At 38.9% G+C, this 25,743-nt stretch overlaps 2 protein-coding genes and 1 pseudogene across 3 annotated transcripts in view; 2 read left to right on the forward strand and 1 right to left on the reverse strand.

Annotated features, from left to right (window-relative positions):
- C8H4orf17 (chromosome 8 C4orf17 homolog) overlaps positions 1 to 25,743 on the reverse strand; it is a 348,243-nt gene that overhangs the window by 311,938 nt on the left and 10,562 nt on the right. The window contains exon 3 of one of the 2 annotated variants that reach the window (XR_001304074.2): positions 25,458 to 25,645. The exons of the other annotated variant lie outside the window; for it this stretch is intronic. The gene's annotated coding sequence lies outside the window, so the exon portion shown is untranslated. Of the gene's footprint in view, positions 1 to 25,457; positions 25,646 to 25,743 lie in introns of those variants that run through there. 2 annotated transcript variants of the gene reach the window in all.
- ADH4 (alcohol dehydrogenase 4) overlaps positions 1 to 25,743 on the forward strand; it is a gene marked incomplete at its 3' end in the record, with an annotated part of 33,778 nt that overhangs the window by 4,909 nt on the left and 3,126 nt on the right. Inside the window, 6 exon segments of the mRNA NM_001315670.1 lie at positions 1,013 to 1,100; positions 2,719 to 2,950; positions 7,786 to 8,046; positions 11,964 to 12,099; positions 12,562 to 12,700; positions 19,241 to 21,127. Of these exon segments, the coding sequence (NP_001302599.1) occupies positions 1,013 to 1,100; positions 2,719 to 2,950; positions 7,786 to 8,046; positions 11,964 to 12,099; positions 12,562 to 12,700; positions 19,241 to 19,265 (881 nt within the window).
- Positions 14,894 to 16,471, forward strand: LOC102161278 (annotated as a pseudogene).

The following is a 25,743-nucleotide window of genomic DNA, read 5'->3' on the forward strand; positions in this document are numbered from 1 at the left end:
ATTTTAATATTATAAAGAATTTAAAGAATGACATCTCAGAGGTCGTTTAAGTGAGAAATACTATCATATGTCAATGGTAGCTTAAGTGTCTTTTTGGAATTATTAAGATAAAAGTAATGTGTACATGAAGCACACCAATGGCTAAAATTATTTACATTTGTAACCAAATATAGCTCATACTGGGATATGAACTATGTAGTCTTCACTTGTCAGTCAGGATGAGCCATATCATTCTTTCTTCCTTTAATGAGGATGTTTCAAATCAAGATGTATATTAGTATCTTTCCATTCCAAACTAGATTATAGAAACAAATTGCTCTCCAAAAGTTGGCATCCATGAAGAAGTCTGGCCAATGCCATGTCCCAGCTCTGCCACTTACTGCCTGTGCAACCTTAGCCGGTTACGTCACTTTTCTGTAACTCAGCTCAGATTTCTGTTTTCTAAAGTGGGGACAATAACAGTACGCATCTCAAAGGGTTGTTCTGAGAATTAAATAATACATGCAAACAGTTTAGAGTGATGACTAACACATACTAAATGTTTAGCGAATGTTTATCATTACTAGACTGGTTTTCAGAGGTTAAAAGTCATTATTAAATCAAAATTGAATAAAAAATAGAAAAATGTAGAACTTCAGAGTGAACTAAATGGTAAAACAAGGAGAAGATACATAGTTTATTCTCCATATCTAGACTATTGCCCACCTCTCCTATTATATAAGAATGTTTTATTCCATGCAGGATGTTTAGAAATGTAATAAATAATAGTCATGATGTATTAAATAATAGCCACGATACAGAGTGCTACAATCACAGTAGAGACTCTGCACCTGATGGTTTCAATACAAATGTGTTGCTTGACTGCCCAGCAGAGAAAAAATCTTGTGGATAAAAATATTGTAAATGAACATAAAATCTATACCATAAAAAAATGGTGTTTTCCACCAATTCATCTAATAGAAACTATATGTAACATCTTAAGTATCATCCAACACATGCCTTTTTTTTCTAGGTGACAAAGTAATTCCACTCTACTTGCCTCAGTGTGGAAAATGCAAGTTCTGTCTGAGTCCACGCACAAATTTTTGTGGAAAACTCAAGTAAGCTCTATAAACTATTAGTAAGAGTATAAACTAGTACATATATTTCGAATAGTACAATGGCAATACGTAAAAGGAGTTGAAGAGGTACTTACTTTCTATGCACCAATTTTAGGGATGTACAAGAAATTTGCAAAATCACCCAAACAAACGTGCAATAGAGTGATCACAGCAAGGTTGTAGTTGCACGTAATTGAAAATAGGGCAGATGTCCATCAATAAGAGACTAGATTAACAAATTGCTATGTAGTAACACAATGGAATTACTATATAACAATGAGAATGGCTAAACTTGCTCTAAATGTATCAACATAGAATAATCTCATATAATGGTAAGGAAAAGAAGCAAGTTGCTGACACATATATTTATTATTATATATAAGAAGTCATATAGAAAAACAATACCATGTATTATCTATGGTTCACGTGTATGTAGTAAAGATATTTATCTCTGGGATAATAAATGTCAAATTCAGATAATGACTCCTTCTACGTGGGATGACAGGACTGCAATGAGTCACAGTAAAGTAATTTATTCAAGGGCTACATAAATACATAAGTCTTAGAGCTAGATTTTGAAGTTAGGCAGCCTGGCTCCAGAATCAAAAATCTTAATTGCCTTATTCTTTACTGAGATTATAAAAAGATCTATTTGTCCTTAATGCTAACTGAAACTAGTCATTTCAGAAGCAAAAATTTTACTACTCTTACATCTATTATTGTGTCTTGGTTTCCCCATCTATAAAATGGGGACAACAATAATACCTACTTCACAGGGTTGTTGCAGATATTAAAAAAATGAATACATCCTTTTGCAAGTATTTAATGAAATAATAAATTTTGACACTGACCATCAATTCTTTCCAACATCACAAAAATAAACTATTATGTGTCTTACATTATGTGATGAAAATACATAACACCACTTTAGAAACAGTCCTACAAAAACATAAAACTTGAATGAAATCAAGTATTTAGATCAAAATTATTAGTTTAGAGGAAATAACAAGGATGGAGACAAATCTTAAAACAGATCACAGAATGTAATCAGAAAAATATAGAGTAAGGAAAATTCTGTAGGACAAATGACGAATGTTTCTTCAACAAAGAAACTGCAGGGGGAATAACAAGGGAAGAGGTGAGAACCTATAAATTAAAAAATATTTAAGACATATCAACAAATGCAATGTGTGGAACTAAAGGAATAGTTTTTAGAGACACATAATGAAACATTTACAGATGAGATAGTGATGTCTGGGATTTACTTCAAAACAGCCCAACAAGAGGAGGGTAGGTGCTGGTGTGGGGGAGCAGGTAACAGATGAAACTAGATCAGCCATGAGTTGATAATTGCTAAAGCTGGGCGATGATTACATGGAGATTCATTTTGCTGTTCTTTCTAGTTTTATATATGGTTGAGTTTGCCATAATAAAAAAATTTAATAAGTACACATAAAGCCCTTAAAAAAAGTTCTCGACACATAAGACATATTCAATAAAAAGCATTAATTTTTTAGACTACTTCTGACTATATGTTTAGGTGAAGAGTCTCAAGCCATTTTATCATTTTTTCAATCTACTTTCTCTTTTTTTTTTTGTATCTCTTTTTTTTCCCTAGGAATTTCAGAAATCCTATAGATGATCAAAAATTAATGGAAGATGAAACCAGCAGGTTTACCTGCAAAGGAAAACCAATTTACCATTTCATGGGGACCAGTACCTTCAGTCAGTACACTGTAGTGTCAGATGTTAATCTTGTCAAAATAGATGATGATGCCAATTTAGAGAGAGTTTGTCTGCTTGGATGTGCATTTTCAACTGGCTATGGGGCTGTAGTCAACACTGCCAAGGTAAATAGTTAATCACCAGGTTGTGTAAAACAGAAGTTACTAAGAGGCAGTGAGATAAAGCAGCTAGAGTTATCTTCAATTCTGGCTCTGCCACTTATTGCCTCTGTGATTTTAGGCAAGTTATTTAACCCCTCTACTTCCTCTAACAGTAATATCCACTACAAATAGTTGTGGGGATAATTAAATCATAGTACATATGTAAGACATCTGGCATATAGTTGGCACCCAGTTCATGCTAACTTCTTTTCCTTTACCAGCACGTTAGATTATAGACTATCCCTGATTTAAATACAGCCCATTTAAATATGTCCCTTAACATTAATGCTCACCCTGGGCAGACTCAGTCAAGAGACAAAGGAACCCCCATCGATCTCCATATAGCCACCCTCCTTTCTCCCTGATGCTGCAGATTCCTCTCCCTCAGACTGTAATAAGACATCTCTGCTTCTTATCCTGCTCTTTTGTGGCTTCAATGGAGGGTCTCAGATTGCAGCCCTGATGGTGGCAAGATGTGTCCCTGGAATCCCATGTTAGAATTTAGAAGCATTTACAAAGCTCTTTAACTGAGATGAGAGAGTTGTCAATATTGCTTGGATTCTTCAAACAACCTCCTTTTTTCAAACTCCTTGACATCAATCTTTATCCCTTGAGTCCAAACTGCAAAATGCAACCAGAGGGGTCTGTTTTTCTTTCCTTCCTTTCCTTCCTTCCTTTCCTTCCTTCCTTTCCCTTTCTTTCTTTCTTTCTTTCTTTCTTTCTTTCTTTCTTTTTCTTTCTTTCTTTCTTTCTTTCTTTCTTTCTTTCTTTCTTTCTTTCTTTCTCTCTCTCTCTCTCTCTCTCTCTCTCTCTCTCTCTCTCCCCCTCTCTCCCTCCCTCCCCCTCCCTCCCTCCCTCCCTCTCTCTCTCTCTCTCTCTCTCTCTCTCTCTCTCTCTCTCCTTCCTTCCTTCCTTCCTTCCTTCTTTCTTTCTTTCAGGCCGCACCACCCGTGGCACATGGAGGTTCCCAGGCTAGAGGCTGAATGGGAGCTGTAGCTGCTAGCCTTATGCCACAGCCATAGCAACGTGGGATCCGAGTCCCATCTGAGACCTACACCACAGCTCACAGCGACACTGTATCCTTAACCTACTGAGCAAGGCCATGGGTTCAAACCCGCATCCTCATGGATACTCGTCAGGTTCATTAACCATTGAGCCATGACAGGAACTCTAGAGTGGTCTTTCTAAACAACAAATCTGGAGATTCTGTTGCCTTTTTATTATCCTCCTTGTCCTTCAGTATGCTACAGTCATTCTCCCTACTTCTTCCTTTTGTGACTCACTGTTCCCCTGGGCCTGTCCCTCAATCTTTGGGCTCTGGACTGTGGTCTCTGGACTTTTCACATCTGGCTCCCACCAACATTGCCTGGAAAGTTCCCCCACTTCTTCTGGCTGACCTCATTTATTTGTCACTTCTTATTGGAAACCTACTCTAGCCCCCCAGGCATGCATTGGTATCCCTTCCAGTTTCCCCTAAAATATCTTATTTATCCCTGCCTTCCTTCTTATCACACTATGGAGAAATTTCCCATTTATTTCTCCTTCTTATTAGACTGATTGCTCTGTAAGGGTAAGAACTCTTTCTTGTTCATTATGATAGCTCCAGAGCCTAGCCCTGTGCCTGGCATGTAGTAGGAGCTTAATAAATTTTCAGCAAATTAATGGATAAAGCCAGATTCATGTGCAGCCCCTAAAACATCTTGATGAGACTTGGTCCTGAGCTTTGCAATCTAAGTATTATTTCTTATCAGGTTACTTAAGAGTTGTTCAGTGTCAAGAAAACAAAGTCAGCCCAACCAAAATAAGAGGCTAATGTAGTAGTCAGAATATCAAGATAGGGCTTTTCATTGAGAATTATATCACCCAATCAGACAGGAATGCTACTCTTGGCTCTCAGAATACTATCTCCCTCTAAATTTCAATGGGCTGTATTTAAATCAGGGATAGTCTATAATCTAAGTGCTAGTAAAAGAAAAGAAGTTAACATGAACTGGGGGCCAAGTATATGCTATATGCCATATCATTCGTCAACAAGAATTAAAAACTATATAAGTCAAACTACAGTCTGAAGGCTTTTGGAAGAAGGGTGTTGTTAGTTGGGTGGAATTAAGACCAATGTGACCTTGGCAGTCAAGCCATATTTTCCTCTAGATAACAACAGAGAAACAGGGAAGAATCATCACTCTTTGCCACAAGCACCACCACCTCCTGCCCTTTTCTAGACTCCATGCTGACTATCACCTTCTACTAGTCTAGTCTTTTCTCAAGGATATTAACACTAGAGATTCTGCCACAAGTTTCTTTAAATCTGATCAAAGCTTACCTAAGTTCCTAAGACCTGTTCTTCCTGCTATTGAGGAATAGCCACACCACCTCATAAGATGCTCAAAGAGAAACAGGAATAGATTCAAAGAAGTGTCAGTAATTCTAGTCAAAAGGCAAGAGCTTTAATAATGTTTATTTCTGGGAAGAAAAGTGATGCAACAACTTTGATTAATTATTGAAGACCACTCTATCCCCAGCATCGACAGAACTCCTAGTTCTTTTTAATCTGCTTATATTACTGCCAAATTAATTACATTTCACAGAAAAGTTTAGACGCATGAAAATGTCCTGTAACAGTTTTGTCTGCAGATAGATAATCATCCACTACTTATAGCCCTATTTTTAACTGAGGAGTATTTTTAATGACCACCGCCCCCCAAAACTGCAATTGAAGGTACTATTACACACGGGGGTCCAATTGTATAACACAATTGGTGCAGCCTATTCAATTTACACACTGGTGTGAGTTATGTACAACTACAGTGTATAGTATTGCTTCAATGAGAAAAATGCATGTCTATTTTTGATGAGCCTGGCAAACTTTTTAATACAATCTCTGGAGAGATATATGTGAAAATATACTAAACATATGCCACAGTATCATAGTAAATAGTACATAGTATATATAGAACAATATTCTGAACACTTGCAAAATATATGTTTTATTTTCCCTGAGTAGCAAAAGCCAGTGTAGGTATGCCTAATATCACACATTAAAGTAAAATATACGCATTCTCTCTGTTCCTTAATAATTTTGTTTCCAATTTAGTATATATCAGTACTTCCCTTGGGCACATTTTCTTGCTCCCTTCTGTTTATGCTTTAATTCTAACAGTTTCTCATCACCATTAGAAATTATTAATTGAGCATCTCTGTACATTCTTGCCACAATACTACTCTACAAAATAACATATTCTAGCTACCGCAGCTTTCTTTATCATCTTCTGTGTTTCTATTTAATTTAATGTACAAACATTTATTACAGACCAAACATACAGAAGACTCGATAGCAATATGAAAGATTACATGCCTTCAAAGATTTTAGTCTTTCAAACACATGTGCACACACAAAATCAATCAAGATTCATTCCAGGAGTTCCCATCATGGCGCAGCAGAAACGAATTCGACTGGGAACCATGAGGTTGTGTGTTCGATCCCTGGTCTTGCTCAGTGGGTTAAGGATCCGGCGTTGCTGTGAGCTGTGGTGTAGGTGACAGATGCGGCTCAGATCTGGTGTTAATGTGGCTCTGGCGTAGGCCAGCAGCTGTAGCTCCAATTAGATCCCTAGCCTAGGAACCTCCATATGCCACAGGTGCGGCTCTAAAAAGACAAAAAAAAAAAAAATCCAAATTTATGATATAGAAAAATCAAAAATTGTGGGCACTAACTTCCAATTGAGGAATCAAGAACTGTTTCATTGAAAAGTGTGATTTCAGTTAGACCTAGAAGTATAGGTTATATTTTAATTGAAGGAAATAAGGTGAAAAACATATCAGGCTGAGGGAACAGCATGAAGTAAAGGATGAGGAAAGGAAACTACTACAGTTTGTTGTGGCTGTAATGCTGAGATTCATGGAGATAAAGTTGGTAGGCAATGGGACCAGAAAATAAAAATCCTTCAATGTCATGCAAAGAAATATGGACTTCAGAGTTCCTGTCATTGCTGAGCAATGACAAACCTGACTAGTATCCATGAAGACAAAAAAAAAAAAAAAGAAAGAAAAGAAAAGAAAAGAAAAAAATATAGACTTCGTTACATTTGAATGAAGTGATGATTTGGGATGACTAAGTTAATTTACATTTAAAGAAATATTAGGGGTCATTCAAAATCAATTACAACATTAATATAACCAAATAAGGCCTATTAGAACTATAGATGTCAAATTACTTGTGATCTATTTTTTTTTTTTTTCTTTTTAGGACCGCACCCTTGGCATATGGAGGTTCCCAGGCTAGGGGTCAAATCAGAGCTACAGCTGCTGGCCTACACTACAGCCACAGCAATGCGGGATCCGAGCCATATCTGAAAACTACACCACAGCTCATGGCAACACTGGATCCTTAACCCACTGAGCAAGGCCAGGGATTGAACCTGCGTCTTCATGGATTCTAGTTACATTTGTTTCTGCTAAGCCATGATGGGAACTCCACTTGTGATCTATTTTAAAAAGAAACCAATAAACCCTTTAAAATATGTGGGCTTTGGTTTTTGTTCTCATAACATTAAAGGGGAAAGGAGACATTTATTTTCACTTGTTTCTCATGAGCTAATAATTTTAATGTCCTTTAAATATTTCTCCAAAGTTAGCCAGTAATTCAAAACTTTTCAAAGTGGCAGATTCCCCCCATTTAGCTATACCATTTAGTTTTATGACAGTCTTTTTATGTTCCTTTCCCCAAATCACTCTGTCATTTTTTTTAAAAAGTGGGACAAGCTGTTTGAAAAGTTAATTTATAATTTCCTGGCCTGCAGGTCACACCTGGTTCTACTTGTGCCATCTTTGGCCTAGGCGGCATCGGTCTTTCTGCTGTAATCGGTTGTAAAGCAGCAGGAGCTTCCAGAATCATAGTTATTGATATCAAGAATGAGAAGTTTACAAAGGCCAAAGCCCTTGGAGCCACTGACTGCCTCAATCCTAGAGAGCTAGATAAACCCATTCAGGAGGTCATCATTGAAATGACCAATGGAGGTGTGGATTTTGCCTTTGAGTGTGTGGGGGGAGCTGACATCATGGTATGTATATGTTTTACAATAGGATATAGTAAATGTTGCTTATTAATATTAATTAACATTGATAATATGTGGTGTATTAATACATTATTTAATATTAATATTTGTGTGTATAAGTATGGTTATATAAGCAATAGTTATTAATGTTAGATATTATATGTAACATAACATTTAATTTTTGATTTATTTATATATTACTAATTACTACTTATATTAATGTTATTATTTGTTTACTCACATGAAATTCAGCAAAAAAAAATTAAGAGAAAACTTAGGAATGAAAACTTTAAAGAACTGTGACTATGAGAAGTGAGGAAAAACACAGAAAAGGCAGATTTAGAGGAGGAACTAGAGAGGGTGACTGGTGTCACCTCTACTCCTTACAGCCAGACATATCCCCTTTCATCTTGAAGTAGAGCAAGGAGAGGTTAGCAACCTACAAACAAGCCAGTCTGGCCACTGGATCTCAATAAATGGGCTGCAAAATCAGTCCAAATTATATATGCAAAATTTTCACTTAGAAAAAAATCAACACAATGCAAAATTTAAAACTAAGTCTTTTTTTTCCTAAACACTATAATTCTATATCATTCAGATTTCTTCTCCTTTCAGGACAGGCTATACAATTTGCAGGGCCCTTCTGAGTGTGGGGTCCTGAGCAACTGCACTGGTTGCATGCTCACATAGCCAGCCCCGTCTGTTCTACTCAAGAAAGTGGGGTAAAGACCCAACGGCACAGACAGCATAGGGAGAAGCTAGACTACAGAGTGTGCAGCCTAATTCACCAGTGAATATTCCCCTAATGCATATCTGCTCAAAGACACTAAGTTGAGTTTTGTTTTGTTTTGCTTTAATAAGATAACCAAAGAATTCACCAACTAAATCTTCTGCCTATGGAGCCTTCTTATTTCATTAGTGGGAGGTGTGAAGTAGTTATAACACTCTTCGCCTTTATTTGACCTTCATTCAGCCTGGCTCCTAAAACTCCTCTAGGGAGGGTAAAAAATGAATTCTTTATTTCCATCTCCCTGGAGCAGGCTTCACCAATTCTTTCCCTTGTTTCTTACCTGACATGGAAACGGGGAAGAGCTGCAGAGAGCAGCACGCTGCCCTTCTGGGTCCTTCCTCTCAGAACCATTTCATTGTAATAATGTAACTCATTAAAAAAGAATCTGGCAGGTAACAGCACTTGATAAATGTTAGCTAACTGAAATTCGTGCAGTAAGGGTTCCTTGTCCTGCACTGCTCTTGCATCCAAAACTTCAGGTCCTGCTTTCTGAACTGTCCTTGGCAACTGCAGCCTGCAGTGCACCACATCCACCACTCCCTCCATTACCCACAGCTCACATGTTTCACTAACACTGAAGTTCAACCTATTTAACCTTATTTCTCAAGTATAGAGATCCTCAAAACTGGCTATACTTTAGAAGTGTCTGAGGAGTTGTTGTTTTTCAGTATCAATGAATTGACTCGTACCCAGGATATTTTCATGCATGGGTACCACTATTTTTTAAGTTTCTCAAGCCGAGAACCACTGATCTAAAATTTATCAGGTTCTAACTTATTTATTACACCACAAAACATATTTTAAATTATGGGAGAGAATTACACTAGAGAATCCAAATAAAAAAATATGGGTTTATTTAGTCACAAAAAGATGAGCTACCTACTCTCCCACCAAAAGTTTCTATAACTAGGGAAAGGTAAATTTCTAGGTTGTGGAGGAGATTCCAGTAATAGGTATGAACTTGATTTCAGTGACTTATAATGCTCTAGAGCAGCCTAAAGAAACTAAAAGAACAATTAGAAATTTACAGTAATGGATACTTTTATAATATTTAAATAATTCAAAATAATTCTCATCAAAAGTTATCTGAGTTTAGTAAACAGAACCTATATTTGCATATAATAGCCATTTAACTAAGTTATAATTATGGAGGCTAACTCCCTCTTGGAGAAAAGCTCAGAAATGTAGAAAAGGGCAATAGGAAAAGCATTAAACAAACAAAAATTAGGAATAATATAAGCAGCTACTTTAAGGCCACAAGCAGTGCCTGTGGTCTTTTCCCCTCTCCATGTATCTCACTGTACAATATGCATTAAACAAAGATATTTCTGACATATAAGAAGGGTAGAAAGTAGAAATGTTGCTATTTAGAAATGTTAGGAGTTCTTGAATTTCCTACTGTAGCGCAGTCGGTTAAGAATCTGACTGCAGCAGCTCAGGTTGCTGTGGAGATGCGGGTTCGATCCCTGGCCTGGTGCAGTAGGTTAAAGGATCTGGCGTTGCTGCACCTGTGGTGTAGGTCACAGGTGTGGCTCAGACTCAGTCCATGGTCTGGGAACTTCCATATGCTGAGGGTGTGGTCATTAAAGAAAAAGAAAGAAAAAGAAAATATTAGGAATTCTTAAAACCACAAATAAACACATATTCAAATAAATATTTCAGAACACATTCTAAAAGTTCTAGGTCACTGCGTTTTCCATCAATAGTAAGACAAAGAGAGAGAAGAGGGAGAGAATTTAATGTTCCTCAGATTGCTTCATTCATAGTGATTTATCAGTGATGGAAAGAAATGATATTTCTATTGGGGATTTTTTTGTATAAGTAAAAATTGCCTCAACAGGTCGGAAACAAGTTGGCCAATGATTATGGCCAAGGAAAAAGTTCAAGTTCACATTTTTCTTCTATAATATTAGTCTCAAAAGATTTTAAATGTTCAACCATACTATAGGGATTCTATGTGGAATGGAATCTACAAGTTTATGTCTTTCTTAAACTTATTTACCTTTTCAAACCTTGGCATTTTTTTTTCCTTTTTAGGGCCACACCTGCAGCATATGGAAATTCCCAGGCTAGGGGTCAAATTGGAGCTACAGCTGCAGGCCTATGCCACAGCTTATGGCAATGCCAGATACTTAACCCAATGAGTGAGGCCGCAAATCGAACCTACATCCTTATGGTACCAGTCAGGTTCTTAATCCACTGAGGCACAATGGGAACTCTGATCCTTGTCATTTTTGTATTAACCCCAAACTTGCAGTAGGTTAAGATAACAGTATTTTCCCTTTCTCTCATGCAACTCCCCTGGGCCCCTGTCTTCCATGTTGTGACTCAGCACTCAAGGAAGTTCAAATTTGTGGTTTCACAGTCTCAACATGAGGTCCTCTTAGTTGCTACAGCAGAAGGTACAGCTGGCAGGCTGCTCACTGGCTTTTCCATTTTAGCATCACTTCTGCCCATAGTCCAGAACTAGTCATGGGACTCTACCTAACTCAAGAGAGCTAAAAAATGTATGGAAGCAAATGAAATGTTTGATGAGTAGCAGCCAGTGTCACTTTCTGTTTAAACTTTTTGCCCTCAATTTTAAATAGCATTTATTTTAATTTATCCTACATGGAGATCTACTAAGTTTACCGTTTTTTTTAATGCCTCATTTTTAGGCTCTAGTGAATACTTACTCACTCTGTCATCATGACTTAAAAAATTTTGATCCTGTGCCCCTGGAAATGCAAACATTTTCTTATATACCATTGTAGATGGTCAAAAACTTGTGGATGCAAATTTATAATATCGTCTATAGATCTTTCCTTAACGTCACATATGTGTATTTTTCTTGATGTACAATATACATTCTAGATTCAGCATAACTGTGGTGTTAAACAGGGCAAAAATATGTTTTGTTTCTTTTTAATACCTTTTTAAATGACATTCAAAATTTTATTGGATATTCTATCTGAAACAAAACACTGACACCTCAAATCTCAATCCACAATATTATGACCTCATTAGCTAGAATCCCGTTATCTGTATGCAGAGTTGTATACGTTTTCACTAAAGCATTGTACATACCCACACCGGAGAGTTCATGTTCTACTCCTGTACTTACTCAGCTAAGCTTTTTTGTTTGACCTTCCAGAGAGCAGCCCTGGACAGTGTAACAGCAGGCTGGGGATTATGTACTATCATTGGAGTCAACGTTGGTGACAGTGGATTGCGTGTTTCTTCAGTAGAGCTAATAATGGGCCGTACTCTAAATGGAACAAGCTTTGGTGGTCAGTTTTTTTTTCTTTTAATTTTCTTCATCGTAGCACTCAAATTCTAATAATGAAGATTATTGAAAGGAAAGGAAAATAATTTGCTGTTTAAATATTGAGTGCCTAGAACATATCTGAAGACTACATTAAAGCCATTTTTTCTCTTAGTTACTTGAAAGTAAACGGAGTTTGTATAGAAGGGTAAATTGCATTAAAATGGACCAATATAAAGGAACAAAAGGCAAACCTTTATCAAATTGAGATAATTCCTCATCTAGAAACAGAAAATAATCTTAAATTTTTCTTATGAGGAAAAAAATTAATAGATAAAAGTACAAAAAAATTAAAGATGGTGGGGGGATAATCTATTTGAAGCAATCCAAGTCCGACCTAATAATTTCATTTATTTGACAAACACTGATTAAACTACCTCTTCATGTGAAGCACGATGTCTTTATTTGGTATTCTGGCCACTTACAGGTTGGAAAGGTACTGATTCTGTCCCAAAGCTGGCTGCTGACTATAAGAATAAGAAATTCAATCTGGATGCACTGGTGTCTCATACCCTCCCTTTTGACAAAATCAATGAGGCATTTGACCTAATGTATCAAGGAAAAAGGTAATTATCAAACAGATGGGTAAGTAGCCTGAAAAATCTTTATGATGATCCTATTTTCATTTGATGTTAAAAACTAACCAGTTTGCCTTTTCTGATACTTTACACATCATCAGAAGTACTCAATGTCCTTAAAAGATTAAACAGTGGCCATTTGGAGAAAAGAAAAGCTTCCTACTCTATTTCCATAATGTACATGGCTATTACTGTTCCAAGGTAGAGTTGTGGTATAAATTGACACGTATTTTCCCTTTCAAAATAATAGTTGTTAACTCATTTGGGGTTGTCCCTAGAAAGAGAGACTTCTATAATATGTCAGGTTCCTCTGGTACAATATATTCCTGGGTCCGAAATCATTGTGGGGTCATTTGACACAGAATACTCACTCCAGGCCCTTCATTATCAGAATCAGGTGAAAATCATGAGGATGTGAGCAGTGAGTGGCAGGTGTCAGATACTCAAAGGATGTCCCAACTCTCTCTCTCCTGCTTTGTCATGAGTGTCCTATAAGTAATTGTGACCCACAATTTTAGCTGTATTATGCTTCCTTGGCATATACCCTGAGAACTGATTCATAGAAATGTCCCAAAGGGGATCCCAAGTAATCTGGGAGTGGATAAGACCAGAATCAATGATTTGGTTAAAATAATCAACGACAGTGTTGGTCAACAGAAACAAAGGACAAAACACCAAGAACAGTGTTGCATAGAGGAGATGAAAAAAGGCAACAAAAATAAAAGACATCACAAAAGAGACAGGGAGAAAGCATATAGTTAAATGACAGGAGTTTGAAGCAGAGAATAAATGTTACAAAAGGAGTCCCTGGTGTGAGCACCCAGGATACTTTCTGAGGAAGAAACCTGAGAAAATATCTCTACTGGTATGAACTTCATAATTTGCAAATGAGTTAGCCAGAATATACGAAAAAGAAATTCAATAAAAAGAAAAGAAATGATCCCTGCCCTATGTGGTAAGGGAAATTTTCTTTGCAGTCAGGAGCAGACTCTGTATTTTCACTTCAAGCCAAGAGGCTCAAAGATTTGGAAAGAGATAGCTTAAGAGAAAAGAATGTGTGAAGGAGAAATTCCTGCATGAACTTCTGCAAACAGAAATAATCAGTTATGTGACTTGATGTGAATTACATAGAGAAGAATTATCAGTTGAGGGCTTCTTGGCTAAAGTCTAATCCCTTTAAAATAAAGATTTGTCCTTGGAGAACAACCTTGTGATTTCAGTTGGGTAGAGAATGGATGCCTAGAAAACAAGTGGTAAGGACCATAGAGTGGGAATGTCAGAGGAAAACAAATCCCCCAAACCTGTTCCAAACTTTGCATACCCAGAAGAAGCAAGTCTGGTGGAGAAACAAAGTCTGAAGTCTCACGTAAGGCCCAAGATTATAAGGCAAACCACCAGGCAGACACCATCATATCTCTTTTCACAAGGAAACCTGAGGAAAAACTGGAAAGGCCAAAACTGGACAAGTTTGTTGATAATGAAGGAAAAAACAGGAGGAAAAGAGACATAAAGTTGCATAAAGAGAACCAGTTGTAGACCACTCCCTGCAGAATAACGAGAAAGAGTAAAACCATAAATACACTTGGAAAAAAAACAAAGAGATGAAAAAGAAGAGACTCAGGGAGTTTCTGCTGTGGCTCAGTGGATTAAGAACCTGACTAGTATCCGTGAGGATGCGGGTGTGATCCATGGCCTTGTTCAGTGGTTAAGGATCCAGTGTTGCCGCAAAATGTGGCACAGGTCACAGATGCGGCTTGGATCCTGAGTTGCTGTGGCTGTGGTGTAGGCTAGAAGCTGCAGCTCTGATTTGACCCCTAGCCTGGGGTCTGATTTGACTTCCTTATGCTAAAAGTAAGGTTGTAAACAGAAAAAAAAATAATTTAAAAGTTTAAAATTTTTAAAAATTAAAAAAAAAAAATAAAAGTCTAATTTAAAGAACAGAACACAGGGAGCGGGGAGAAAAAGGAGAAACTCAGGAATTCCCGTCGTGGTGCAGTGGTTAATGAATCCGACTAGGAACCATGAGGTTGCGGGTTCGGTCCCTGCCCTTGCTCAGTGGGTTAACCATCCGGCGTTGCCGTGAGCTATGGCGTAGGTTGCAGATGCGGCTCGGATCCCGCGTTGCTGTGGCTCTGGCGTAGGCTGGTGGCTACAGCTCCGATTAGACCCCTAGCCTGGGAATCTCCATATGCCACGGAAACGGCCCAAGAAATAGCAAAAAAAAGACAAAAAAAAAAAAAAAAGAGAAACTCAGAAGTCAAACCAAAGAACCACCTAAACAGAAATCTAAGGAGTCAGACAGAGATGCAAGACCAGGAGTTCAGGCTGAAATGGATAAAGAATATGAGAACGATGAAAAGAGGCACAGAAGACTAGATTCTAGCTACCACAGAGGCATCTGAAGAAAAAGAATCTGAAAAAGTAAAACCACAAGTTTCTGACTGGAAAGCTAAGCATGAAAAGTTCTGGAAACTGGAAGTCCAAGATCAAAGTGCCAGCAGGGAAAAAGAAGAGATGCAAAACTACATCTAAAGACCCAACTGAGACAAAAGTAGCTCAAAACAAAACAGTTATGTCTCTAAGACCCATGCTCTAAGGTGCATTCAATGCAGACAATATCTGAATGACCCCAAACTAGAATATGAACAGCATCCCCCTGATGCAATGGATGAGATAAAGCTGTTGACAAATAAAAGAATGTCTATCTTCGATGCTAATGAACCTGGCTTTGAGAGGCTCTTCCCCCAACCAAACTGACATGCTTCCGTATGTACTGTAAATGTGGTCACCTGATCAACACCAGCCTCATTAAGAAGAATGTCAAACTCTTCTGGTCCAGCAAAAGCAATATATGATGACAACTCATCTCTTAAAAGTAGTGTTAATGGCAAAATTCTTGGCCCCATAAGTGAATGGTGAATCACTGGCTTTGACAGAGGTAAAAAGTCTTTCTTGGTTTCAGCACCTCATTTGCCAAATATATTCTGATAGGTCCCAATGCAGAGTATGCAGTGATGTTCAGCACGGTACAGGAGGTCTACACAGAAAGGCAGTAGTTGGGTTCCTGCAGAAGAACATAACTCAATCTATGAAGACCTGATCAATAAAACTGAGGCCCTGTTCCTCCTCTGTGCTCATCCCGAATCGATTCACTGAGGATTCTCTCCTTTGGCATGCCCAGTTTCTGGTGGAACAAGTAGAGAGTATGTTAAGGCTGGGGATAGTGACAAGCATTCCCTCTTCCTGACCCACTCCATGACAGAGACCTGATCAAGCTGGCCGGAGTCATCCTGGGAAAAAGACAAGCTGAAAGACATCAGAGCACTGGGCATTCAGAGAAAGGACAAGGCCTCTCTAATGCCCCCTCTACCCAGCTGGCCTACCAGATCTTTGACACTTTCTTCACAAACCAAATAGAAAATGATGACAAAGACAAGGAGAATGCCTTTAAAATGCCAACTGTTGGAATTCCCTGTGGCTCCGCAGGTTAAGGATCTGGCATTGTCATTGCTGTGGCATGGGTTCAGTCCCTGGCCTGGGAACTTCTACATACCATGGGCAAGGCCAAAAATAAAATAAAATAAAATGCCAACTGTGTGGCATCTTTCAGGTTTGTAAACAGCCAAATGTAGAAAGTGTGAAGCATCTAAGGATATGGTTACATGTAGTGGTAGGGAAGGGAGCAAATAGGCTTGCCAAGAGAGCTTGTCCCAGTCTAGTTATGAAGATGACAACCAAGTCACTGACAATATCCCAGAGATGCCATCACCCCCAAAAAATGCATCAGGAGAAGGAAAAGAAACAGAACAAGAATCTATTAGGTTGGAGAAGCCATGAAGACTGCTGGGAAGAAGAGTTACTTTAAGAAGGTATGCATTGCCTCAGAAACCCTGGAAGTGGTGAACTGTGGCTTGATATTCCATATGATTCCTCAAAACCTCTGGCGGTGTTGTGGGAGGTCATCAGCAAAAGGCAGAGCTTGCATACCTGCTGGTTCTGTGCTGGTACAAATAGGGCCCTGCGGGCCACATCAGAGCCCCTGGAGCTGTTCCTTGGAGATGAATGTGAGGACATGCAGCTTTTTACACACTGATGGCAAACTGAAGGTCTATGAAGTTTCATCAGAAAACTGGGCCTTGGGAGTTCCCGTTGTGATTCAGTGGTAATGGGCCCAACTAGCATCCATGGGGACGAGGGTTCGATCCCTGATCTCACTGAGTGGGTCAAGGATCCAGCATTGCCATGAGTTGTGGTGTAGGTCGCAGATGCAGCTCAGATCCTGCGTTGCTGTGGCTGTGGCGTTGGCCGGTGGCTACAGCTCCTATTGGACCCCTAGCCTGGGAACCACATGAGGCAGGTGCAGCCCTAAAAAGACAAAGAAGAAAAGAGGGAAGGAAGGAAGGAAGGAAACTGGGCCTTGGAGGGAAGTGTGGATTCTGAGGCCCTGACGTCAGAGAATAATGGGAAGTTCTATTTCTACCAGCTGCGGTATGATCAAGACTATGCAAGATCTGAGTCACCTCCAAAAACTCAACCAATGGAGAAGTATAAATTCTTCACAAGCTGTGCTTGTCTGGCTGAAATGAGGCAAAAAGAAATTCCCAGTATCACAGAGCAGCTCGAAGACCTGGATGGTAGGATACTCTATAGCTCAGCCACCAAGAATGGCAATCAGTGTCAAGTGGGCAACAGAATGTACTTCCTTCCCTGAGGCCTTTCTGTTGGAAAGCAAGCTGTCCAGTCCCATAAGATGCCCATGGGAGGAGTCTGTGGATGAGGATCTGAATCAGGAATCCTGCCAGAAATACTCCAACCCACATCAAAGCCAGCAAACTGGACGTCCCTGAGCCATACCGAATTGACCACATAAGAGATCTTCTGTATCAGGAAGAGTAGTGGCAGGCCCAATGAGATAGACATCAAGAGCAGAGAACAAGTTCTACAGACTGGCAAAGGCCTCTGCCCTTCCAGAAGGCAGCAGACTCTTCCAGAAAGCTATGCCTGAAATGGAGTTGTAACATAGCACCCACGGTGGTGGTTTTAAAGTTAGGTAGAGGTAGCAGCTTTTGCAAGTGTTTCTGATCATCTGTGGCTACTGACAATGTCTAACTATAGATCAGAGCCCTAGCTTTAGGCCCTCTATTTTAAAGTAGTAGAGCTCTTCCTCCAAAAGAAAGCCATAAGCAGAAGTCCACAGTGTGACTAAAGCAGGTGTGGAACATTTGGGTTCTGCCTAAGGCACCCCCAGAGAACCTGGAATTCTGTTTATGACTGTCCCAGTTCTACTCCTTCCCAAGAGTCCCTGCCCACCCCTTGTCCTCATCCTCTTCCCAGGCCCCCTTCTTTTTTCTAGTCCACACTTTTCCCAAGGACTTTTTCTGGGATTCTAACAGCAGTTGGGAGCTAACCTGAAACTAATTCATACAGATAGATATAAAGTTGCCCCGTGATATCTTGCACAATCTCAATATCCCCATAAGGAATATTCCTCAAGTTAGGAGTTGGATTGGGGTTTGGAGCCCTTGAACCTGATGCTCATAGCTCCTCTACCATTACCCTTCATCCCTAGAGTGCTCAGTCATGGAATATACCCACAAGGATGGCTAAGTGGCAGCGAAACAGAAAATGTAGAAAATGTCGTATTACTCTACTAATAGATGGGCAAGTCTCCCAGATACTCAGTGGTAGAATGGAAGCTGAGAGGCAGACACCTGAATGAGATTCACTGGGAAGACCACCTGACTGCCCACACATCCAGAAAGGCAGCAACAGAAAATGCAGAAGATGGGCCTTCCCAGGGATGCTGGCCATATGGCTATAGGAAGCACAACTGAGGACAGGCCCTCCTGCCATACCAACTGCATAGAAGCAAGGAAGTGGAAGGAACACAACCCAGTTGGCTTGATCAGGGACAGTGACCCTGACTCATGGTGAGGAAAGGACACAGAGACTCTCCCTCCTTAGGCAGGTGTAGCTCCAGGTCCTAAGTGAAGAAAACATTTATGCATTGCAACCTGCTAATGCCAGGGATTTTGCAGCCCTAGCGGTAAGGTCTGAGATAAGGAATTCTTTATATTTGAGGCTTATTCTCCTCTTTGCTTCTACATGTTGAAGGTCTGATCCAGGGGTAGGAAATTTTGAGTTTTCTGAAAGCATCATTCCAACACGCCAACTACCCCCTCTTTGACACTCAGATTTCCCTAAGCTATAGGAAAGCCAAGAGCAGTGACTATTCCAAGAAGAATATCTTGCTATAAGCCTGGCATGCACCACCGGGCAACAAGGACCTTGTCCAGAATCAAGCGAGGGTCCCCAGTACTCTCACAGCTTACTTACATCATGTATAGAGTATTACTGATGTCATGAATGGAAGTGGATGGCAAGATAAAATAACTAAGACTTAGCAAAACAGATGTCTATAAAGAAATATTAAACCAAATCTTAAAGCAAAAAGCAAAAATTATTTGTGGGTTTTGGTTAAATTTATCATGAAAATTATACTGATTATTGTTTTATTATTATTAACAGCATTCGGACAGTTCTGCTCTTTTGACGACTCCAGGAAAAATTTGGAGTACTAGCTGACTGAATCCAAACCTGTCTTGTTAATTCATAACTGACATGATGAACAATGAGCCATGACTTTAAACAGATATTTACAGTTAATATCTCATACCAAATAGCTATAAAGATTATGGCATTTGTAGCTGTAAATGTTAATATTTCCTATGTTAAATAACTATGATAATTGACATGCTTATGAACAGAATCATATGATGTTGGGAATTGTTTAAAAGTAGTTCTAAAGAGTTGGGGGTGGGGACGGAAGGGGTCATGAATAAAACTAGATTGGCTATAATTGTTTACAATTGGCTAGACTGGTTTATAATTGTTTAAGCTGGGTGATAAATATATGGGGCTTCATTACATTGCTCTCTCCACTACTGTATATGTTCAAAATTTTCCATAATAAAAAGCTTTTTACCAGAAAGAAACCACTATTATGTAGAATGGAATAAGATACATATACCTTTAAAATATATATTATCTATGTAGCATAAGCTACAATAAGTTACAAGCTACTCCTCTTTAATAAGTTGCTGAATAATTTCCTTTTTAACATCTGTTAATTCTGCTTAGCTCCACCTTACCACTGTGAATTATAATCACAAGTAGTGGGATGGCAGAAACATATGAATGAATATATATATAAAGATTTTAAAAGAAAGTACATCTGTACTCTCAAATTTCCATCTTTATGAACTAATTGCCCTTTTCATTTTTGATAATTATCACAATGTACAATAATGTATAGAGCTTAACAGACCTAAACATTTGTGACTTGCACTATTTTTTAAAGTCACCTAGAAGTGACAAAGAACAATGTACTTATAATAAACGTAGCAAGTAAAAACATGTATAGCTACAAGAGAGAACTGACAATAGATTTATATGAAAAGCAAAAATGAGAGTTTTCAAACTATTATACTCATAGATGCTACAATGGACAGTTTAAGATAAATGAAATTAGATCTGAATAACAAGTAGCTCTTGGTTTAGCGTAAGTTCTGAAACTCACCATTTAAATATTTACATGTTGAATTCTGAGAGAAGATAAACTTCTCTGAAGCTGTGGTTGAGGGGAATGGTAATATCTCAAAGTAGAAACTTATATTCCAACTTATTTAAGATTCTCTTAAATTAGAAATGGAAGCCAGTTAGTCTGTAAAGGCTTCCTTTGCTGGCATTGTGGGGACTAGGATGCACTCAGCAAAAGACTGCCCTTTCTCGTGTCATTCCCTATATCAGTTGTATTCTTTCTCCTCGTGCCCTCCCCTGCTCTGCTTGGCTTCCTCAGGCCTTCCCAGGGCCAGCTGGGGACCTATCTCCTTTTCAGATCTCAAGCTGTTTTCCTTCCCTGATCTCCTTTGACTCTTAGTGTCTTTATCAAAAACCTTAAGACATGCTTCTTCCATTCTGAGTTTTTCATATATGTTTGTAAACTCTTTGAAGGCAGAACAATCTTTGAATCTATCCTTCTATCAGAGATGCTCAATAGATACAAATGGCCCGACAACAAAGTTTACTCTCACAAGTATCCAAATAGTTTATATTAGCCCTTCTGAATGAAGTTTTTCCAAATCATTTTCTATATTCTTCTTTTTTCCTAAACAGAGTCACAAAGCTAATCCTAATAACTCCAAATAGTCATTATGAGCATTGTTTTATTATTAAAATTAATAATTAATGACTAAGTCAATAATAAATTATTAACTTAATTAATATTAAGTTGTGATTTAGTAGTTCCATGCTCTCTCTCCAACCACTCCTGCAAACAGCATCCCTGCCTCTATCAGTCTTCTATTTTTCCATGTCTAATTCTGTGATTTGAAAAAAAAAAAAAAAAAAAAAAAACGGAGTTCCCGTTGTGGCTCAGTGGTTAATGAATCTGACTAGGAGCCATGAGGTTGTGGGTTCGATCCCTGGCCTTGCTCAGTGGGTTAAGGATCCATGAGGACACAGGTTTGAGCCCTCTCCTCAGTCAGTGGTTTGGGATCCAGCATTGCAGTGAGCTGTGGTGTAGGTCACAGATACGGCTTGGATCCCTCATTGCTGTGGTGTAGGCCAGCAGCTGTAGCTCCGATTTGACCCCTAGCCTGGAAAATTCCATATGCCATGGGTGCAGCCCTAAAACCAAAAAAAAAAAAAAAAAAAAAAAAAAAAGAAGAAGAAGAAATGAATGCTGAATCTTTACATGATACTCAGGAAACAACAAAAATCTCATTTAACAATAATTCATTTGGCAATATTCAGAAAACTTCCATCTAAAAACTGCACTTTTGAGACATATAAGTTATCTGCAAACTACTGACAATTGTCTGCTTTTCCTGAGGGCTCTAATAGTCATTCTTTTTTTTTTTTTTAAATGGCCATACCCGTGGCATATGAAGTTCCCATGCCAGGGACTGAATCTAAGCCACAGCTGTGACCTATGCCACAACTGTGGCAAGGCTGGATCCTTTAACCCATTGCGGCATGGAGCCAGGGATGGAACCTGCACCTCTACCACAGGCCCAAGTGGCTGCAGTCAGGTTCTTAACACACTGTGCCACAGCAGGAATTCTTATTCTTTATTTTTTAAACACTACTTTTTGAAACACTAGGGGCAACACGGTTATAGTATTTCCAGGGTGTCAAGCCACTGAAACAAAACTGGAAAGGAAAAGTACCCCTCTAAAGGAGAAAACAAAACAAAGGAAACATTATTTAAAGGTTTGAATTCTCTAACATATTAAGAGACGTAGGTCTATTTTTTTAATGATATTTTGGTCTAAAATTATTATAAATCTTTAAGAATGCCAGTTAATAGGGTGAAAAATACCCGAATTTGGAAAAAATACAATCAGTATATTCTGAGAAGAAAAAATGCATTTTTAAGATATATTAACTGTTTTCAAACATCTTGAACTATCATTTTTTTCTAAATGCTACTATAACGCCCTCTGGTGTTTGTTTTGTTAACATTTTCCACCTATTTTCTTTGAGAAAAAGAATTTGGGGAGAGAGTAACAACTTCTCATGTTGACATTTTAAAAAGCACTTTCATGTGCATTATTTCATGTGGTTCTTCAACATTTTAGCTGGACCACTGCTTCTGGAGGGAAAGGCAATGTTTCTTCTATTCTTTAAGTGCTTTTCAGAGAGCAGGCCAAATTTCTCCTTACAGTTAGAGCTAAGGTTTGCCTCCCTAGTGCTCTCTGGAGCATCACAAAGTAGAGTCCCTCTGCTAGTTGAAGCCAGCTGGCACACCCCCTTCTCCCCTACCACCATGTCCTCCTTATTCCTAAGTAAATATCACTAAGTATTCTTAAACTCGATATTCCATATGCAGTCTGAATAACATACCTATTCTGAATAATATAATATACCAGTAAATGCAGGCTAATTTGTATATTCTTTAGTCAATCATCTCCAGTGTTGACAAATATCGAACTGAATAAAAGCCCCAAATATTTCCTCTCTGGAATGCTATTAAACCAGAATGCTTTTATTCTATCACTTAAACCCAAGGATAGACCATTTGTCTTCTCTGACATTTCAACGACTTTTTCAAAAGAAATTATAAGTAGGAGTTCCCATTGTGGCTCATTGGGTTAAGAACCTGACTAGTATCCATGAGGATGTGGGTTCAATCCCTGCCCTCACTCAGTGAGTTACAGACCCGGCATTGCTGCAAGCTACAGCATGGTTGTAGATGCAGCTCAAATCTGTGCTGCTGTGGCTGTGGTGTAGGCCAGCAGCTGCAACTCTGATTTGACCCCCGGCTTGGAAACTTCCATATGCAGCAGGTGCAGCCCTAAAAAGAAAAAAAAATTATAAGCAAATAAGGCATTTAATAATAAAGAATAAAATATATCCTCCTTAATTTATTGTTTTTAAGTTTGTATCCCTTTCTCCATTTCTATCAATAAAATATATTATAAGGGCTACTTATAGCTAATAAAATTTTCAGAACCTGACCTTAAAAATAAAAGTCTTCTTGGAGTTCCCATTGTGGCTCAGTGGTAAGGAACCCAAGAAGTACCCATGAGGATGCAGGTTCGATCTCTGACCTCCCTCAGTGAGTTAAAGATCTGGCATTGCTGTGAGCTGTGATGTAGGTCACAGATGCAGCACAGATCCCATGTTTCTGTGGCTGTAGCATAAGCCAGCAGCTGTAGCTCTGATCCACTTTTTTGACCCCTAGCCTGGGAACTTCCAAATGCCACAGGTGTAGCCCTAAAAAGACAAAAATAAAAATAAAAATAAAATCTTCATAATTAACCAAAGAAGCTTGAGAAATGAAAGAGATGTCCTTTCTTGCAGCTTTGAAAAGAGAAATAAATTATGCAGCTTAAGCTTTTAAAAACCTAATTTGATAAAATATTAAATTAAAAATCTTCCCAAGAATATCATTTTTCTCTCCTCAGCAACATGGAGACATGGTTGAATATGCACAACTCTTCCTAAGAATGTCTTCTGTGTTTTGTTAAAGAGAAATTCATTAGTTATTAATACAAATGTTAAACCAAAAGCTCTTATAAACTTCCAAAGACTCCAAAAAAAGTGTTACCTGCAGAACAACATCTCCAGAATGGGTCACCTTGTTCACCTGATTATTGATAATGTCTCTCAAACCTTTGGGCAAGATTCACATGGAATATAAATTGCCTCATAATCAGTTCCTATTATGAAAGGTCAATCCACGTATCTCTTTTCCAGACTTCCTTATTACCAATCTTACAACCTCATTCCATTGAAGTCCCTGGTCATTTGACCAAATCACTAATTATGACCTATTAATCAACATAGATTCATATCTCAGACCATTTCGTTCATGTCAGAGGATTCACAGTAACATAAGGCTTGAAGTTCTGTACCCTGATAAGATTTCCCAAGTCTTCCTCTACCAACTGCCAGAATATTGTGCATAGTGTTATAACCAAGCTGAAATTCTCTTCCTCCTCCAAAAACTGATCACAGAGAATCTTCTCAAGGGGTGGAAGTGCAACAGGAGTGGGAGTCAACTGCTCCGGCAATTTACTGTAACTTCAGGATCTGCTTGGGTCTAGTCCTGTATATATCGATTCCTTCAATAAGCCTGTCCTGCTGGGTGCCTCCAACCTTATAATTTTGTGGTTCCAGTCATACCTAGCTCATGGTGAGAAACTCAGCATGATCACCTGTCTTCATGGTCAGGCATTTTTAATCATAACCAGGACTAAAGAGAGTATGACTTTGCTCTAACATTCTAGGTTCTCCACCACGATTCTGCTATTGGAGCTTGCCACAGGCTCCATACAACATCCTGCTCTGGTCACTTAAAAGCCATTCAGTCCATAAGAGGAAAGCATCAGAGATAGTCTTGGCAGAATAAACCAGCTGAACTTCCTCTGTTCTAGGTTCTACCCAAAGATGGCAACTTTTGGAGTTCCTGTCGTGGCTCAGTGATTAACGAATCCGACTAGAAACCATGAGGTTGCGGGTTCAATCCCTGGCCTTGCTCAGTGGGTTAAGGATCTGGCATTGCCGTGAACTGTGGTATAGGTTGCAGACGCAGCTCAGATCCCGCATTGCTGTGGCTCGGTTGTAGGCCGGTGGCTACAGCTCCAATTAAACCCCTAGCCGGGAACCTCCATATGCCACGGGAGTGGCCCTAGAAATGGCAAAAAGACAAAAAAAAAAAAAAAAAAATGGCAGCTTTTTACTTCATACTGTAAATAGGCGAGAGCTACCCAAAGACGGTGTTGCCTACACTGGATGCCTACCCATTAGCCATTCCTCTCTTCTCCCTTACAAACAGAACCCTGGTTTTATTCAAGAAACAAGGAAATAATGAGCTCAGGGAAGGTGGAACTCTGCCTCATCTCCAGAAGTTAAAATACGATTGGTCTAATCCCATTCCTCTCTGCTAGTGACTGACTTGGAATATAGATATATGACTTCATTCTGATGAGTGAGACATAAAGGGAAATCTTCTGGGGGAGCGATGTCCCTCTTGATTTTTATTTATTTTTTTTTATGTCTTTTTAAGGCTGCATCCACTGCATATGGAAGTTCCCAGGCTAGAGGTCCAATCGGAGCTGTAGCTGCCAGCCTAGCCACAGCCACAGAAAAGCAGGATCCAAACCACGTCTGCAGCCTAAACCACAGCTCACGGCAACACCAGATCCTTAACTCATGGAGTGAGGCCAGGGATCGAACCTGCATCCTCATGGATACTAGTCAGATTAGTTTCCCCTGAGCTACAATAGGAACTCCTCCCTCTTGATTGAAAAAAAAGGGCGGGGCTGGGGGAAGTAGGGTAAAGGGAAAAACTCTTTCCTTCATGGCTTTGGATATTGTCGTGTAAGAACATGACAGTCTGGGGTGCAGAAGCCATCTTGCAACACACTGGGAAAGACAAGAAAATGGGAGAGAAGTTGAACTGAAGCCCTGCTATCATGGAGCAGCAGAATTTATTATTTTCTTTCATTAAACTGTAAAGCACT

This window comes from Sus scrofa, chromosome 8 (assembly GCF_000003025.6).
Source record: "Sus scrofa isolate TJ Tabasco breed Duroc chromosome 8, Sscrofa11.1, whole genome shotgun sequence".
Lineage (NCBI taxonomy): Eukaryota > Metazoa > Chordata > Mammalia > Artiodactyla > Suidae > Sus > Sus scrofa.